General features: G+C 40.5%; 1 protein-coding gene across 1 annotated transcript in view; it reads left to right on the top strand.

Annotated features, from left to right (window-relative positions):
* The window catches only part of SMARCAD1 (SWI/SNF-related, matrix-associated actin-dependent regulator of chromatin, subfamily a, containing DEAD/H box 1), a gene marked incomplete at its 3' end in the record, with an annotated part of 100,303 nt that overhangs the window by 79,101 nt on the left and 2,850 nt on the right, over positions 1–18,352 (top strand). The window contains exons 15-22 of the mRNA XM_018565405.1: positions 1,626–1,761; positions 5,174–5,311; positions 7,120–7,215; positions 7,331–7,448; positions 8,355–8,476; positions 13,071–13,259; positions 13,889–14,007; positions 16,146–16,328. Of these exons, the coding sequence (XP_018420907.1) occupies positions 1,626–1,761; positions 5,174–5,311; positions 7,120–7,215; positions 7,331–7,448; positions 8,355–8,476; positions 13,071–13,259; positions 13,889–14,007; positions 16,146–16,328 (1,101 nt within the window). The remainder of the gene's footprint in view (positions 1–1,625; positions 1,762–5,173; positions 5,312–7,119; positions 7,216–7,330; positions 7,449–8,354; positions 8,477–13,070; positions 13,260–13,888; positions 14,008–16,145; positions 16,329–18,352) is intronic.

Raw genomic sequence — 18,352 nt, forward strand, 5'->3', positions numbered from 1 at the left:
CTCAGGGCTTGAGATGGCATACCTCTCTGCCTGTCATCATTGAATTTAGGCTCTCTCAACTGTGCATGTCTATAGGCCTGCTTCTGGTACTTATACCACATGGAGGTGTAATAAATTATATATTCAGATTGTGCAGCGGGCGCATACTTCGTTTTTCGTGTTTGGGCAGGGGGGTGGTTGTTTGACAGGGAGGTCTTTGAAAACAAATCTAATTTTACAGTATGTCATAGAGAAGAATTTGTTGTGGTCTGCCATTAGGTAGAAGATAGGCACTGTGAAATGGAGGTTTCTATTTAGCTGGAGACAGTGGGTTCTCTCCATTATTTAAAGAGAATTGACTACTAAATTGCAACAGACATGCTGACGCCATATAGTGAAATCGCTATAATTAGATATGGTTTACATGCTATTTTAACTCCAGCTTTAGCATGTAGTTTAAAAAGGTGCCTGTCCCAATAGAAATAAAGGATTTCCTAGAATTTTTTTGGAACATGCCTGTTCCACAACTGTCATCTGTACCCTTCCTTTACTACATAAGTCTCTGATTTGTACATGCATATGCAAATCAGGTCATGGCATTTGTTGAACGTGCTTCTTTAAAACAAAATGGTAATAGCTTTTCTTTTTGTCCTAAAAGGTTCCATTTGTTTTTAGATGCAGCACACTATATTACTATGAGAAGTATACAAATGTGGCTCAAAAACGTAGCTGGCTCTCAAACAATCACATGCAATACTACCCACAAAAGATGTGAAGAGATCTTGGTGTGTTTAGTTATCTAGAAACATAATGCTGGGAACATGTATTCTAGGTGCTGGAAAATCTGACAAATGGAGTTTCAGCACAGCACACCCAACATTTAGAACACATGATAAAAGTGCCTTACACTTCTTACACCTGATCCTGCTCCCTGTGGGGTATCAAAATGGAATAAAAAAATTAAATATTCTCCATTAAGTCTCTGGTTTCCAACAAGCACACTTTTTTTCTTGATGCACTTGTTTTTCCCAGTTATGCAACACTGTGCAATGTTGCTGGCACACCAATTCCATTTGGGTCAGACCAAACTCTTTCTTCTTTTAGTGCCACACTAATAGTTTACAGAAAGATTGTGCGCGTGTGTGTGTCACGATGCAGTAAAAGCGAAATTATCTATTCTTTATTGAAAGGGAACTATTGATTCTGACCTTCACCTACTTGCTATATTACATAAAAAGCTCGCTTATGTGGTAGCATTGCGGACAAAAGCGTTTCTTAAATGTTTATCTAAATGTGTTGCAGCAAAAAGCCTTATCTGTCCCTAAAACATAGATCAAAAGCACAAAAAAGTTATACGGTGAAACCTTTCACATCTCCAAAACCTTGGAAGTGGGAGTTCAAGGGTTTTAGTTGCTGGAAGTAAAGCATTTAAAGTTTTACAATGCAGACTCAGATGACATCTTGTGGGATCACTGGGAATTGCATGCCTGCTATAATCAAAACATATCATTAGTGAGAAAGAAAGCCGTTAAAAAGATCTTTTATTTTAATTATTGAGTTTTACCTTAATTGTTCAGTAATTCTTCATTGTTACTATTGCAAGAAAAATTCTTTGAAGCTTACCATTTTTTCCTTACATATGGCAGATACAACTGTGCAATTAGCAGCTCTGAGGATCGCAGTTTGTTCAGACGCTTAAAGCTAAATTTTGCAGTGTTTGATGAAGGACATATGCTGAAGAACATGAGTGCCATTCGCTATCAGCACCTTATGACTTTAAATGTAAGTTTCCACTTCAAACATAATGTGCAGAGATTTTTTTTTTGTATTGCTTTTGTCATATGATTATACACACTACACCATTCTTTACATTTATAAATGTCTCCAGTTCAACAATGAGCTTGACTGCGTAGCAAGTGTTGAGATAAGTGTCAATAAATGCACACTGTAGACAGGCAGGTTTTCATTTGGTTGCTTTAGCTTTATGATGGGTACTGCAACCAGAATTATATCTTTTTCACATATCATTACTTCCTATAAATAACTTTATTAGGAAGTAATGAGATATAGTATAATGAAGCACAATATTGTAAACAGACACACTGATATTAACCAATTAACGCACATGTAATCCCATCCACCAGTTTATAATAAGCTAAATATTACAGCTGCCATAGAATTCATTTTAAAATTCTGCTTTATGACCCTGGGACATACAAGGTAACTGCACAATCACATAAAGAGCATCAGCACACAGTAAAGTAACATCAATGAAATTGTAGTTGTGCTGCATTTGTAATGTGCAATACAGTAGTGTCAATACAGCTGTCTTGTAGAAATGTTATTTTTCATATTTAACCTCACCTAGACTAGAGTGACTTTTTTTTTTTTGCTAGTGTCCTTAGGAGATGGATGTATTCCCTCTGAAGAAAGCATACTCCCTTATTCCCTGTTTAATTTTCTGAATTTTATCAAGACATTTCTCTGCTAGCATGTTTCTTCACATAACTGCAAAGGTTAAATGTGCCCTTTCAATTTTCACCTTTGAAAAGTGGCACACGTGCCCTATGAAAGTAGCAACATACTGAAGATCAAGCACAAGTCCTCCTGGGTGCTGATCTCGCTATGTGGGTAGCATGGAATACATCAAGCACAAGGGTGGCAGTTGTAGGGGCTGTACCCACTTATGCTCTGCTTATAGTCTTGGGATATCTGCAGGTGTTCCTCCTATCCGGTCTGGTGCTGGGTGCCTGGACCCCTGTTTCCTCTTAGTCCTCACTGTCCTTTTGAGTTGTAGCACACGCTTGAACATGGAACTTCTGGAGGTGACCCCTTCCCACCCCGAGGTCACATGTCAGGGTTTCATCAAGAGTCCCTAACCAGAGAAATACTTTCCAGTGCACTCTCACATCCTGTGTTGTACAGTTATTGGTCTAATCCAGGCAAGGTATTTCCCCCTCCTAAGCCTTCTAGTGTCATCCTTTTGAGGATGGGTTCCTTATGAAGAGCTCTGTCCCTGTGGTGCCATTTCCTTTCTTAAAATACTCACTATGGAGGATGTTCGGTTATTTGATAAACACTTAGAAGCACTTTCTAAGACCCTGGTCTTTCTTACAACTTGCCATTGTGACGCTCTGTATGTCAGACAATTAGGTGTCTGGTATATGGACTATATCTTCCAACCAATCACACTCAAAACTGCTGTTCCAGAATTGTAAAGTGAGTGCTCCGGCTGTCGATGGATGGCAACGGTCTAAATACACAAGTAAAAATATTGACACCGGCACTCCAATGGCATATCAGATACGTCTTTTTTTTTTTTATTGACGTGTAAGCAGCATAGCATAATACACTCCGTGCAACATTTTGGGGTCACGAAGGATCCCCTTCAACAGGCAGAACAAAGTGATATAGATGCAAGTAAGAACACATAAATAGTGTACACACCATAATGTGAAAGCACACCTATCCCAGAGCCTGCTTGGAAGATATGGCTAGAGACTCCAGGTCTATACTGATGTTCCTCAGTATTTGGAGCTCATTCCTTTGGCCTTATTTTACTGTGTTAGATGGACTCCAGATGTGACGTGTCATCTTTGGGATTGGTCTCCTGGCAGCTCTTTCACATATAGCTGTTTTGCTCAAGTGTTGGCATGTCTAGCAGCAGACCTTCTTGGATTACTACATAAAGGATGTTAGAGAGAAAAGAGTACTCTTTTGCCCCAGCATTAGAAAACTAGACCAAGTTCAGAAAAATCTACTTCAGGAGTCAAGCGCTGCTTTCGTTTTCTCTCAGCCCCACCACATGAAGTCAAAACCGGTTATCCTATTCCACCACAAGTCTTGGCCAGCCAAGCCTGGAAGCAAGCGCTTTGGGGCTTTGCTCCCACCAGACTTTGTGACCCCTGGGCCCAAAGAGTGGTCTACGGGGGAATACAAGCTAGAGTTTGTCCCTGCTCCTTTACCATTAGAAAGCCTAGAGAAGGTATTTGCCCTATTTTGGATCTAAAACTTCTCAGTACTTTTCTGAAAGATTGGTCAGCACAGAACCTGTCAGCCAATGTCTGAAAACATGGTTAAAAACCTACAGAGGTTCCAGTGAATCCTGAACCTCCAGAATTCAGTGCTGGAGGCGACTCATTGCTTATCTGGGTCTGCTGTTACATACAGCCAAGTTGAGAGTTATCCCTTGGGAAAGGATTCAAATCTGTGTTTGGACTTGGCAGTCTTGAGCTGGGTTTGATGGTGGCAGCCGCCTATGCCCTGTTCCAATCCAGGCAATTGCAGCTCAATGTGGTGACAGCGTGGGACGAGCAGACTTGGTCTCTGGACTATTGCATTCACTTGTTCCCAAAGACCTGAATAGCTCACCAGTCTGGCTCTCTGGTCTCAGGAAAGTCCTTCCTTCCCATAGCATAAAATGTCCTCACCACGGATGCTCCCTGCAGGGTTTCCCCTGCTCAGATCCTCCAGCACTGATTGGAGGAACGGACACGGGAGGGGGCGGGTACAGCTGGCTCTGCCTCTAGATAGGCAGAGCCAGCTGTCACTCACGCAGCTGGGTTGATCTCGACAGTAATGTCGATCAGTCCCGGCTGCGGCGGTCTCAGTATACCGCCAGCTGTAGCTCACGATATACTGAGCTTTGGATCACGGGAGGAGGTTAGTATATGTCCTCCCGTGACTCGTAGGAGAACTATGGGGAAAAACACTTACCCCATAGTTCTCTTTTAAGGACATGGTTCCTCCCTTTCCGATTAGTCTATCAGGTCAGTCATTGCATCTTGGGCTTTGCAGCATTATGCATCTATTTCCAAGGTTTTCAAGTCTGCCACCTGGTCTTCAGCTCACATGAAGTTTTACCAGGTGGTTGTCCAACCATCCATGCTAATTTCAGCTGTAAAGTTCTCGAGTGGTCGCGTGAGCTTCTTGGCCTCACTTGTAAACATTGGTTACTTGTGGGCTTATTAGCATTTTGTTTGCGCTGTTGCAATGCTTTGGAACATCCCTACATCTGAAAATATAATAATTTTTACTTGCTTATAAAGTCACTTTCTTGGCGTATATTATTACGAATGAAGGTTAAGTACTTTTACATCACAACAGTTATGCATTATTACCATTTAGGTAAATTTTCATAACCTTATGAAATGAAATTGACAGCATGACCCTTTTTCACTTTTTGTACTTGCAGGCCAAGCATCGTCTCCTGCTGACTGGAACTCCAGTTCAAAATAACCTGTTGGAGCTGATGTCGCTCTTGAATTTCGTCATGCCACACATGTTCAGCAGCAGCACCAGTGAAATCAAAAGAATGTTCTCGTCCAAAGCGGTAACCTCAGATTAGCTGCTTTAATGCTATAAGGTTTTTTTTTGGAGCCTTACAACTCCTTCACTTATGTCTAAACCCAGATGACAGTGGAGAGCTATAACACTATAAATTATCTATTTAGATAGATAATATATTTTGTAAAAGCATGGGGCGACTGTGATCTTAGTATGGCTACTTCAAAGCATTATGTGAAAATGTTTTAAGTTCCATTCGGGGATCTGACTATGATCATGCCATTTCCTGTTGAGCACCTGCCACGGTAACCTACAGCAGGGCTCAAAATTTCAAGTCCTGAGCTACTAGCCAGGCCTTAAGAGTTACCGTATATACTCGAGTATAAGCCGAGATTTTCAGCCAGGATTATATGTGACTAAGGCATACATATATCTGTGGTAAATTATTTCTGTAATGTACAAGTTAGCGGACAGTGCATTTTTATTAAAGTGAATGTCTGAGCTAAATAACAAAGAACATATTCAGTACATTCCTGCTATATTTTATTCTTTTTGATATTGCTGCAGGTATAGAAACATGGCTGTTGATCTGCCATAAATCCGGTTTGCTCCTAAATTCCTGTTTTGGCTGAGAATACAGTGCCTCTGCTACACTGAAATCCTAACTGGATTAGCCGCACCTCTCTGTCCCACTCAACATATACTGTACATATATGGATTTCTTTCCCAGCAAATTGGTGCTGCTTCTTTGACTCCCAAGGGCATATTCAAACAGCAAAAGGGTTCTTGGAAGATGTAGTTCAGGAGGCATCCCTACTTCAGTAGGAACTAAGCCCCTAGCATCTGTTCCTGTAGATATTTTACAAACCTGGTAATGAGGTCAGAGGGATAAATGCAGTTTCTTGCTATAGAAAGGGGGGAAATTTGGGTAACGTCTGGACAATACACTGCTCTATTTGGTTGAGAGGAAAACAAACAAGTACTTATTCCTTGCTCTCCTGGCAGCCACCAATCCTCTTCCCCACTGTCCAAAGCTCCCAGGATGTGGGTGGGCCCTAGCAATCCTCGCATGCAATGCATGACTGCTGATTTTTTTTGTGTTCTATTTAGCAACCCACAGCCCTATTATCCATTCACAGATCCTTCGACAGAATCTGTAAAGGAGAAACTACAAGCCCCATAAGCCTCCTCGGCAGAGGGACTTTTCAATGGAATACAAGTGCGGTGATGTCTGCACACTTGAAGTCCATTCATTCTTCCTCCAGTTCATGTTGCTGAATATTTGTACCAAGGTACAGACATGGGCGCAAGGATACCCTTGCTCCATCTGCATCTTCCATAGCCCAGATACCCGGCCCTCCAACCCATAGCGGCCCCAAATCCAGTATTGCAGGCCACACCCCAAGATAACAGGCCCCAAGACAACAATGATGTACCCCACAGTGCCCTCTACCCCACCCTTTGAGCTCCCACCTGTCAGCAGCTACCTATATTTGGTCCTTTGTCCTACCCCCATCGAGGGGTGCAATTACACAAATGGGTTTTCATGAGTTATCAAAGTGAAAATAATGTTGGGAACCGCTGCTGTAGAGGAGCTTGCAGAATGAGAAGCATGCAGACTGTAAAAGGATGCCAACATCAAATACCCCAATTTCAGTGCCACAGTACACCACTAATTTGTATGAAATGCATTGGCTATTTATGGTGTCCAGCTTTCTGGGCCACGGTGTTTTTAGAAGGCAAAAACACAATTGCACATTTTTTTGCTCTATCAGATTTAAAAAAAAGAGACCATCAACATGTTTTCTAATGTTGTAGTTATATTTGAATTTGAATGTTGATTCATTCTTTTAGAAATCTACTGATGAACAAAGCACTTTTGAAAAAGGAAGAATTGCTCATGCTAAACGAATCATGAAACCATTCATTCTCAGAAGAGTAAAAAGTGAGGTATGGTTTGTAAAACAAAATGTACAAACATTGTATAAGTCAGATGCAAATGTTTTGTGGAAAGGTCATTTTCTTCTAACTGGTAGGACTCACCACATATTTCTGTTTTTCCCAGGTGCTGAAGCAACTTCCTCCTAAGAAAGATCAAATTAAATTCTGTCCATTGTCCAAGAAGCAGCAGCAGCTGTACGATGATCTCATGTGTAAACTAAAGCGATCAGTTGAAGGCACAGGTAATGTATGTTAGTTACGTTGTAGAGATTACTTTTCTTAGAGTATTTCCTTAACAGGACAAAAACAGAAATAATCATATAAAAGAAGTCATTCATATCGCACCTTTTAGTATGTGTGCCTGTGTTAAGGCGTACAGTAGAAATACAGTCCAATGTATTACACATTTAAGGGTTAAACACTGCAGGGTCCTGCTTTTCCAGATACCTAGACATACCATTGCCATATTTTAGTCAGAATGGCTTAGTCTGCTTTCTATCACTGCATGATTCATTTCAGCATTGTAGAAAGAAAATCTGTAGCTGTTGCTGTATGGCTTTTATAGTATCAAAATAAAAGGCCTTCTGTATTGTCCAATGAGCTACACAGGCAGTCTTTCACCTTCTGGATATACATGCCTGCTAGAGCTGGGCTCTTCCTGGTAGCTATGCAGTGCAGCCATCCTCAATTTGGCTTATGGAATGTCGCATCCAGGCCCTGCTACACTGGATGTTGAAGGGCTAGCCTGGAAATGACCTACAGACAATGAGTTCAGTTTCAAGTTAGCCGTAGAGTGCTTTTCTGGTCCAGAGCCACTGGCTTCTTAGTGTTTGGCCTGTCTATGACTTTGTGGGAGTGCCAGGATTTACAACATTTGCTTAGATCGCTTTTAAAATGCCAGCTTCCCACTGGTTCCTTCGAAGAAAGGAACTAGTGGGACCGCCCTGAGAAATTTTCGGATGGGAGCGTGCGGCGGAGACACCCTTTAAGAAAAGAAAGTCCTTTAAGTGATTGCCCCTCCCCCTCCTCATTTTTTTTGATGATAGTATTCAGATCCTGGTGCAGAGATCATCTGCCAGGTGTGCTGTAGTGATTTCCCAGAAAAGACAATGCTAGTAGATCTAACTTCATTTTCTTCTTCATTCTAGAGAAAAATAATGAACTATGCAATGTAATGATGCACTTAAGAAAAATGGCCAATCACCCTTTATTACACAGACAGTACTATACTGCAGACAAGCTGAGAAGCATGTCCAAACTCATGCTTAAGGTAAGTGCACGCTGATATCTGGATGAAACTAATTAAACTTCTATAGTACAACAGTAATAAATATAGTTGACCTTTAACTCCTTAAGGACCAACAGAATTATTCTGTCATGGATCCTTAAAGGTTTAAGCTTCCATCATGCTCTTAATGCGAACTTACCGTATTTGCCGGCTACATACAGTATACCGCGCTGAGCCAATCACGGCAGGCTTTGTATTCATTAATACAAAGCCTGTATTAATGAATACAAAGTCTACCGTGATTGGTTCAGTGCTGAGCCAATCACGGCAGGCTTTGAATTAATAAATACAAAGCCTGCCGTGATAGGCTTAGCGCAGTATACTGTGTGTAGATGGAGGACACAGCGGGGATCGTGGACAAGGTAAGAGACTGTAATCCCGAGTGTGGCTCGGGGTTACCGCTTATGGTACTGGAAATTAACCCCGAGCCACACTTGGGAATACCGCCATGGAGGTTAGTGGGTGCATTTAAACATTATTTTGGGCTATACTCGTCTTATACGACGAGTATAGCACAAAACCTATATTTTAACACAAAAAGTGGGGGGTCGTCTTATACGGCGGCAAATACGGTATATTTGCATATGTCGCATCAAATGAAACCCCTTTTATATAATATGTGGTAGGTGCAATAAATGAGAAAGGTGGAAATTGCAGGTGAACACAGGCAGCAAAAATTGCTTTGGTCCTTAACTGAAATACAAGCATCTGAAGCTTGGTCCTTAAGGGGCTAAACAAGTTAATTCTTCCATGCAATGCTGTCTGTCAAGTCCTGAACTCTGTGTGATTGAATTTTGCATCCTTCTTTAAGAAGAAATGCCTCCAATTGTGTGAGGGATGAGGAAGTTGGGAATATACGTCCCACTGTGCACAAAGTTCAATTTTTGATGATTGAACATTCCTAAAATGCTGCTGTCCACAGACTTCAATCTGTACAATACAACGTACTGCTACCTGATGTCCACTAGATGGTAGCAAAGTACGTGATAGTCTGAGTCCTTTGTGGGAAAGTTCAATGACGTTCGAAATTGCTTCGAGCTTAGAATTGTCTGCAGTCACCTGATAATTCATATAACACTTAAACTTATTTATTCAGTGTAAACAGTGATGTAAAACTAAGCTTTTTACACTGTAGCTTTTCTTTGTGCACTCAATAAAATGATGTAAAACAAATGTCTTGTCCCATAGCAAAGTTTATATTTAAAAAAAATAAATGGTATCTCCTTCTAGACGTGCTGTGTTTTCTAAACTGCTTCTTTTGTTTTCTTAATAGTTGAAGTTTTATAAAAGGGTGACTACTTAGTTTGGGGTACCCATTAAGTGTAGGGTATGCAGAAGGCATTACGTCAAGCCAACAAAATGGCATAAAATAACATGAAAAACTGTTTGGATCTGGCTAACCACTGCAGTACCCGATATAAACACCTAACAAGGGTGTAGGTAGTTCACAATTTTTTGCATTTTAAATTGGAACACCAGCATATTTAGATAGAGTTAAGCCCTCAGTCACATGAAGAGGAAGTGAGGAGAAAATGGGTAAAAAAAGTGATTATGTTGTTACTGAGTCAGGAAGTGCTAGAGGAAATCTCTTTAACTGAGACAAAACATCATTGAAATAACACACTTTTTTGGAGAGCTGGGAAAAGCTGGAAGGTTCATCAGTGTTTTATATTGTTGACTTTGTTGTCATTGGGGATTTCCTCTTGCTTCCTGTCCAGGTCACAATATTGTCACCAATCTTGTGGGAGTAATGGGGAATTTCACTATCAGGCAGCAAATAAAGCTGACTAGGTACTAACCCTTTACAATCTAAAGCAAAAAAAAAAAAAATTTAGTTGGTGTTGCTTCAAATTCAACCATAAAATATATTCAAGTGACCCTAAACTCCGTTAAATCTTAAAAATACATTCACATACCTTAACTATTAACTAAACTGGACCTCATTTGAAATGGTTTGTTTTGTTTAATTATTCCTGGTGTATGTGACTAAGGAACGTGAATGGAAAGCAAATGTGTGATCAGAAAGTCATTATTATCCTGTTTTGGCATTTCTACTATTCATTACTATCATGTTTCTTGATATGCTTTGTTTTAACTTTGAAGTTTGCACAAGTCCTGGGTTGTGTAATCCTGCTGCAACTGCAGCAATAGGCTTTATTTCACTTGAATGGGTCTCGCAGGATCAGATCTATAACGTTAGAAGAAAGAGAGGGGTGGGAATAAAACATAATAAGAATCTTTCAAAACCAGAACTGCAATGAAGTAATTGGCTCATAGCGTATTCTGTGTTGGTGACAAGTTTGTGCAAATACGGCCTTATCAGATTTCACATATGAAAAGGTGGATTTTTTTCCTAAAACCTATTACTTTATGCTTCTGAAACCATTCGGCGTGGGAAATCTAGAAAACTTGCCCACAAGGTGAGAAATGATCTTACATCTCCCCAACCATGTTGAACAACGTGGATAGAGCAATCTAACCTGCTGGCTATTGTACTCACACAGTTGGCACCCATGGCTGTCTGCATACCCAAACAGTGTCTGCATCTGATTGAACAGTGTTGCTGTTCGACTGTCAATTTTACACCTGGTTCCTTTCGGTTGTTTTTTGGTTTTTTTTTTATTCAACGTTTGTTGTGCCGGTTGCTGCTCACAGGACCACCCACAGCTCGAATTTCTACCAATTCAGAAATCAGACAAAATTTGGTGTATGATACTAAACTCAGGAGCTCAATCTTAAAAATACATTCAAGTACCTTTTAACTATAAACAAAACTAGAACTTTATTTATTACTCAGCTGCAGATCCTCAAATAATTTCTGAATTCATGCGGGCACTGTCCTTCTGTAGGGTCGCTACTTTTGTTCCCCCATGGTCCATGTGTTGTAAAGTAGCCATCGCTCCAAGCGAATCCTGTAATGGACTACAATCTCATGTTTATCTTACTTATTTGTATTGAGATTGTAGTCAAGGTGCTTGCATGCATTTTTAAGATTTAGTGTCACTTTAAGAGTTTCTTTTTTTAAAGGGATGTTTTTCACCATAAGCTTATAAGTTTGATTTATTGAGTTTGCCATTACATATTGTTTTCTAAATGCCATGCATGATCCAGGACTGCACACCTGAAATGTCCATGTACTCTATGTATGTGTACGTTATTTCTTAGGAAATGTTATTCCTAAAGCTACCGGCCCTCTGGCCAGTGCAGTGAAATCTTTCAGGCTTGGTAAGAGAGGTTTAGCAAGTACCCAAATCCCTTTTAAAATGAATTACCAAACAATACTCATTGATATTCACAAGCTCCAACATGTTCTCCCTCTCCTTTTACGACAACACTACATCTCTAATGGGGATATTGTTTTTGACACCGGACATAATTATACAGAAGGATAATTACCAGGTTAATTAGTCTAACCCCTCCAGAATCAAGGCAGTCATTTCTTGATATGTCCTAGTTACCTTAGCTGTTTAGCATGTAGTTGTCTCTTGTTTGTAGCCTTTTAGGAGTTTCAGTTGTGCCTGTAAATATATTAACCATTGTTTTCTCGGTAGTTTCTGCTTTTATGTTGAGGGCAATATCAGAATTCACCTTTAACATAGTGGGGTTTTTTTTTTACAAGTTAGCTTGGCAGGCATGTAGGCACTTTGCGTGGTCTAATTTGTGATTTAAAAAATGCATGGATGGTAGTTTAAAATTCATTCATTAAGGACACAGCAAAGATCAGTAGATCTTGTACCGCTGGGTTATACCGCCACCTTCAGGAGTAGGACGCTAGGCACAGAACACAAGACAGTCTAGGAACGGCCCCTGCTGGTGGCCAATCCGAGCTAACACCGCCTCAGCTTAGGTTGAACAAGTCTGTAAAGCAGCCACCTGGTCCTCTGTTCATACAAGTTTTATCGGGTTGATGTTTTTGGATCTTCAGGTGCCAGTTTTGGTGTAAGGGCCTACAGGCAGCAGTTTGATTTTCTGCGTTTACCTTTCCCTTCTAGGAGTTGTTTTCTTCTTGCCTGCCCTGTTTTGGATCACTGCTTGTTGACGTCCCAGTGATACAAGAGCTACCAATCTTCACTGTGTCCTTCAATGAACTAAAGAGAAACTTGGATTTTTTTGTACTCGCTGTAAAATCCTTTTCTCTGCATTCATTGAAGAACACAGCACCCACATTTAGTATTGTCTGTTGCCGATTTGTTGGACTTTTCACTGCTTGCTACTAACTGAGGCTGTTAGCACAGGGGGGTGGCCACCAGCAGGGGCCGCTGCTAGGCTGTCTTTTGTGTTTTATGCCTAGCATCCTACTCCTGCAGGAGGCAGGTTAACCCATTGGTTAAGATCTACCGATCTTTGCTGTGTCCTTCAATGAACGCAGAGAAAATAAAAATGCACAGTTCATCACATCTACTACTTTGAAACTAATGTATAAAGTAAATCTTGACAATTTAAACAACTTTAGGAGAACAGATCAAAGATTTAAAGAATATGATGAAAAGCAACCTTGTTGCTGTCCTGTAATAACACAAAAATATTGGATTTGTTGTACTCGCTGTAAAATCCTTTTTTTACTTCTTTTTTAAAGGAGCCCACACATTGTGAAGCCAATCCCGAACTCATCTTCGAAGATATGGAAGTTATGACAGATTTTGAATTGCACAGGCTTTGCAGTGAATTCTCAAGCCTATCCTCATTTAAACTTGAAAAGGAGCTGCTAATAGATTCTGGGAAATTTGAGGTGCTCGATCACTTACTGTCTGACCTGAAGAAAAAGGTATTTTTTGGTGTACAAATATGGAAGGATTTTACAGATGTTCAGTAAAAAAAATGCTTATTACACATACAACCATTTGTGCATTAACTTCAACATACAAAGCAAACAAAATGGGTTTTTTTTCATTCTTACCTTTTTCTATTCTTTACTACTTTTTTTTTCTCTTTATTTTCTTGTATTTTCTATTTTTTTTTCTCTTTTTATTTTTCTGTTCTCTTTATTTTATCCTTATCCCTTATGTTTCGATTACTTTTATATATGTGAGAAAATGGCAATAATATATTGAGTAATACATATTGATTGAAAAGTGTGGTGAAATTTAAAAGCCGTTCTTGCATGATGTTTTTAAATGTGCCTCTAAGATTAAGAGGTGATTGTGATACTAAATTATAGCTTGTTGCTTCTTAATCAAAAGGCTAAACTGCTAGACAAACTATTCTTAGCCGCAGCAATAATTGAATACCAGTCCCTATGACTACTTTTTAAAATATATAACAGTTGATGCATTATGTTTTCTAAAAGTTTAATTATTTTATTTAAAACCAAGAAGGAGGAACCTAATACTCAATTTTGCAATGTAACATAAACGGCACAAAATTAACCACATACTGGTTTTTTTTTCTGTGCAGGGTGACAGAGTTGTGCTTTTCAGCCAGTTCACTATGATGTTGGATATATTAGAAGTGTTTCTGCAGCACCACCAGCATCGTTATCTCCGACTAGATGGGAAGACTCAGATATCGACCAGGTATGAATAAAAGCGCAAGCTTTTGGATTGCATTGAGAGTACATCTGGCCTGGACAAATCTCACCTAGAATTAGTAGCCAGCGATAAAAACCTAGGAGCCAGTATTACACAACCTGCATGTTTATATAGGTATCTGAAAGATGCATAGTTAAAGAAAAAAGCCAGGAAATAGTTTTATTAACCCTTGCAGTGAGACTACCTCTGCACTGCAAGGGTTAAGTGCTCGTTTGTGTCTAGGTTAAAAAAAACAAAACGGTTGTACTCGCCCAAAGCTCTGAGCCGGCTTCTTAGACCATTCCTTCCAGTGTCTCTCCCTGTCCCCTGCAGCAGTCCAGGGTCCCCTAAATCATCATGGCTATACACTGTGTATAGATGTGAGGATGCTGAGGAACATTCCATTGCTACAACGTAGGAGCAGACAGGCTGGAGGGAGTGCTGGGACAGCTGGCCGGCTCGAAGTATCGGGTGAGTGTAACATTGTTATTTTTGTCCCTAGACCAAAATGAGCAAGTAACCTTTGCAGTGCAGGGGTAGCCTCACTGCAAAGGTTAACAAACATTTTCCTAGAGCACTTCTTTAAAGAGCATTCAGAAGAACATTTGCTCTCTAATTTTCCACAAACTTTAACAATGAAGCCTTAAGGTGCCCACTAGGGATGTCCTGGTACCACTTTTTCACGACCAAGTACAAGTACGTGCCCTCAGGTACTTGCCGATACCAATTACCAATACTTTTTCCTAAAGAGACATGTGACATTTTTTCTAAAACAATACAGACTAATGATTTTAGTGCAGTTTCTCACCAGGCTGCGTCCAGATCTCACCAGAGCTAAATACAGATCAGACAGAATCTGGACGCAGCCTGGTGACATCTAAACTCCAGATCCCACCAGGCTGCATACAGAATCTGGACTCTGTGTCTGCCTCCAGAGCTGCCTCCAGATCCCACCAGAGCTGCATTTTGCGTCTCTCCACGCTGACAGGTGTCGTTGTCTGTAGAGCCTTCTCGGCCAAAATTCTTCCTTCTAACTAAACCAAAGTCAGGTCATTGAAGATCTCAAGGAGTAGGAGTTTTCGACGGACCACCATGCTGAGGGATTGCCGAACGGAGAGGGTGCCGAGCATGTGCCCGCTCCGAGGCTGTATTCACGGTGTGGGGCTGCCTTGACCGGTGCCTGCTCCAGGAAGTAGGAGGAGGGCATGTGGGACTTGGCAGGCAGTGTCAAAGACAGCTACTGCCAGGACCCCATAAGCACGTGACCTGAGGCAGCCGACCCGATTTAAAAATGTAAAGGGCCAGTATCGGCCTTAAGTATCGGTGCATTTTCACGAGTACAAGTACTCATGAAAATTCCCTGTATCGGGACATCCCTAGTGCCCACGTTTCAATAAAACAATTGTAGTTATTTTTTTTAATATTTTCTGATCACATCTATTTAGGCATTTTTGCTTTCCTTTTCAAAGATTACAGCAAAACAAAATAATGAAAAGTTTGGGGACTTTTGATGTGGTACTGTGCCTGATATAATTAAACAAATGTTTCCTTATTACTGGATAATCAAATGAAGACCGAAACAAAGTATTAGAAAGCAATTGATTTGCATGAGCGAATGTTTGCATACTTGCTATATCGGTCTATAGATCCATCCTTAGAAAATATTACATTGTAAATATGGGTGATGAAATGATCATTCCTGGAAACAATTTGTAAAACAGTGTGCACAATTCAGGAACCACCGTCTATGACAGCAAAATACTTCACAAAAATGACAAACGGTATCTGTAGGTGCATTGGCCGACTTTGCTCTAGCGATCTGCCCATCTAGGTTCTGTCTCCTTGTAAAGTGTCTTAGGCAATACCATTGGAACGACGTGCATTTTTGCCTGCTCAATATTAAACTGAACTGTACTATGCCCACAGGGAATACTGCACAAGTATATTGGGGCAAAATGTGTACAGTTTACAAAGATGATGATTTGACTGCCTGGCTTACAACATCCACTTTTTTTTTTTTTAATGGTTTGGTTGGACAGAGACCAGTTTGATTGTATGTGTTCTGGTTGTGCATTTCATAACTTGTGTGTTTTTACTGAAGTGCCTTTCCATGTTTAAACAATACTGTGTTTTTTGTTTTGCAGGATACATCTTATAGATGAATTCAATAGTGACATGGATATATTTATTTTCCTTCTATCTACGAAAGCAGGTGGACTTGGGATAAATCTTACCTCAGCAAATGCTGTAATCCTTCACGATATAGACTGTAATCCTTACAATGACAAGCAAGCCGAAGACCGCTGCCATAGAGTGGGCCAAACCAAGTAAAGTTTTTTTAGTTTTTTTATTTTATAACAAGAGTGGAACACCAATTTTTTTTTTTAAAGGTTTGGATAGGTTGACCAAGGGTAAAAAATCTCAAGTCAAGTCAGCTTGTTTTGATGGCTGATGTCATCATTGAAAAGATTTCCCACCACTTTCCTTTCCCAGAAACATGACCAGCATAAAAGTTTTCACCTTACTTTCTGTCCCATTGACAATGGTTTCCAGAACAAACAGAGTGAATTTCCCAGACCAAGACACAGACAGCAGCAAACGAATAACCAGTATTAACCTTTACCCACTCTAACCATAAAGTGTGATCCAAAAACCTTTACTTATTGGTATGTAGATTTATTTTCACCAGTTGTTATAAGAGGAGTTTGTATTCCTTCTCTAATTTGCACTCTGTTAGAGATGTGCATGAAAGCCCTTTTCTGTTGTTGACAATGTTTGTTTTATTTGTTTACGTCACCGTCCCTGCTTTCAGATAGCCCTGATGGCAGCAATTCCAAATACACCCAATTTATTCAAGACACTCCATTACTGTTGAGCTGAAGAACAATTCCGCATTCTCAGTTTAAGTGATATGTTTACACAAGCCAATTCTGAAAATCTCAGAATAAGCATTCCAAAAGTTAACTCTTTATGCAACCTTTTTTCTGAGTATACAGAAAAATGCCATTGGCTGTTGCCTCAGGTTAAACAAAAAAAAAATACATGTCAATATCCTAACCGTTGTAATATCTGAAGGACAGTCCGAGCGAAGATATAGTAGGCCTTGTGGTTTTAATGATATCATGCATAATACTTTTGTAATATAATTTCTTGGTGTGAACAAAATACAGAACTGTGTTATGTCAAAATGATTTCCATTTACCGTTTGCTTGGCCTGTTGCCAGCTGGCATATTCTTAATACAAAATAAGGAACATTTTTAAAACTAGCGGAAAGTGAAAATTTCTGCTCAAAACAGTAAATTGTGCTTTGAGTGGCAACATGCTATCCATTTCACATTTTATATTTCCCATAACGTCTTCCAGGACAGCATCACAAGATGGAATCTCCTCCCCCAGTTCTGGAGAGAACGGCTGACAAGAAAAGGCATTTTCTTCCTTTCTGGAAAAGACCTTTTCGGAAAATTTTTCGGAACCAGAAGGGTAGGCCTCAGGAAAATAAAGGGGACAAGCCCAAGAAGCATTGGACGGTCAGAAAGGTAAAGGCAGAGGGGGGATTCTGTTTAACACACCCTCCCAGCCTCAGCCAAAACCCCAATGACTATCTACTTCCAGTGGGAGGAAGATTGGAGGCGTTCTTCCCTCAGTGGTCAAAGATTACCTCCAACCAGTTCATACTAGGCCTGATCAGGGAGGGTTACAAGCTGGAATTCAGCGGTATTCCTCCCACAAGGTTCTTAGTCACGCACCTCCCGCGTCAGGAAGAAAAGGCAAGGGCATTGTCGCTCTTGCTGGGGGATCTGGTGGACCAAAGAGTCATTTCCAGAGTTCCGGCTCCGGAAGAAGGGAAGGGGTTTTACTCTCACGTTTTTTTGGTATTAAAACCCTCAGGTCAGTATCGGTTGATACTGAATTTAAAACCCCTGAACGTAGTCATAAGGTACAAGAGGTTCAGGATGGAGTCAATCTTCTCTATAAGAAACATCCTGCAGCCAGGAGCTTACATGGCGTCTCTGGAATTAAGAGATGCTTATCTCCATATACCAATACACCCAGCTTTTCAGCAGTTCCTGAGATTAGCGGTAAGGATGGGACCGACTATTCACCATTTCCAGTTCAGGGCTCTGCCATTCGGTCTCTCGTCAGCACCTCAAATTTTTTCGAAGGTGTTGGGGGAGACTCTGGTCCCGTTACGGTTGCAGGGAATAAATATCATTCCTTACCTAGACGATATCCTCCTGTCGGCACCATCCGCCGGGCAACTTCGAAGGGATTTAAGGGTGACCCAGGATTGGCTTCAGGGGCTGGGATGGATTTTGAATATCCAGAAATCCAACCTAGAACCTTCTCAGG

Source organism: Nanorana parkeri, unplaced genomic scaffold, assembly GCF_000935625.1.
Source record: "Nanorana parkeri isolate BGI_ZX_2015 unplaced genomic scaffold, ASM93562v1 scaffold844, whole genome shotgun sequence".
NCBI lineage: Eukaryota > Metazoa > Chordata > Amphibia > Anura > Dicroglossidae > Nanorana > Nanorana parkeri.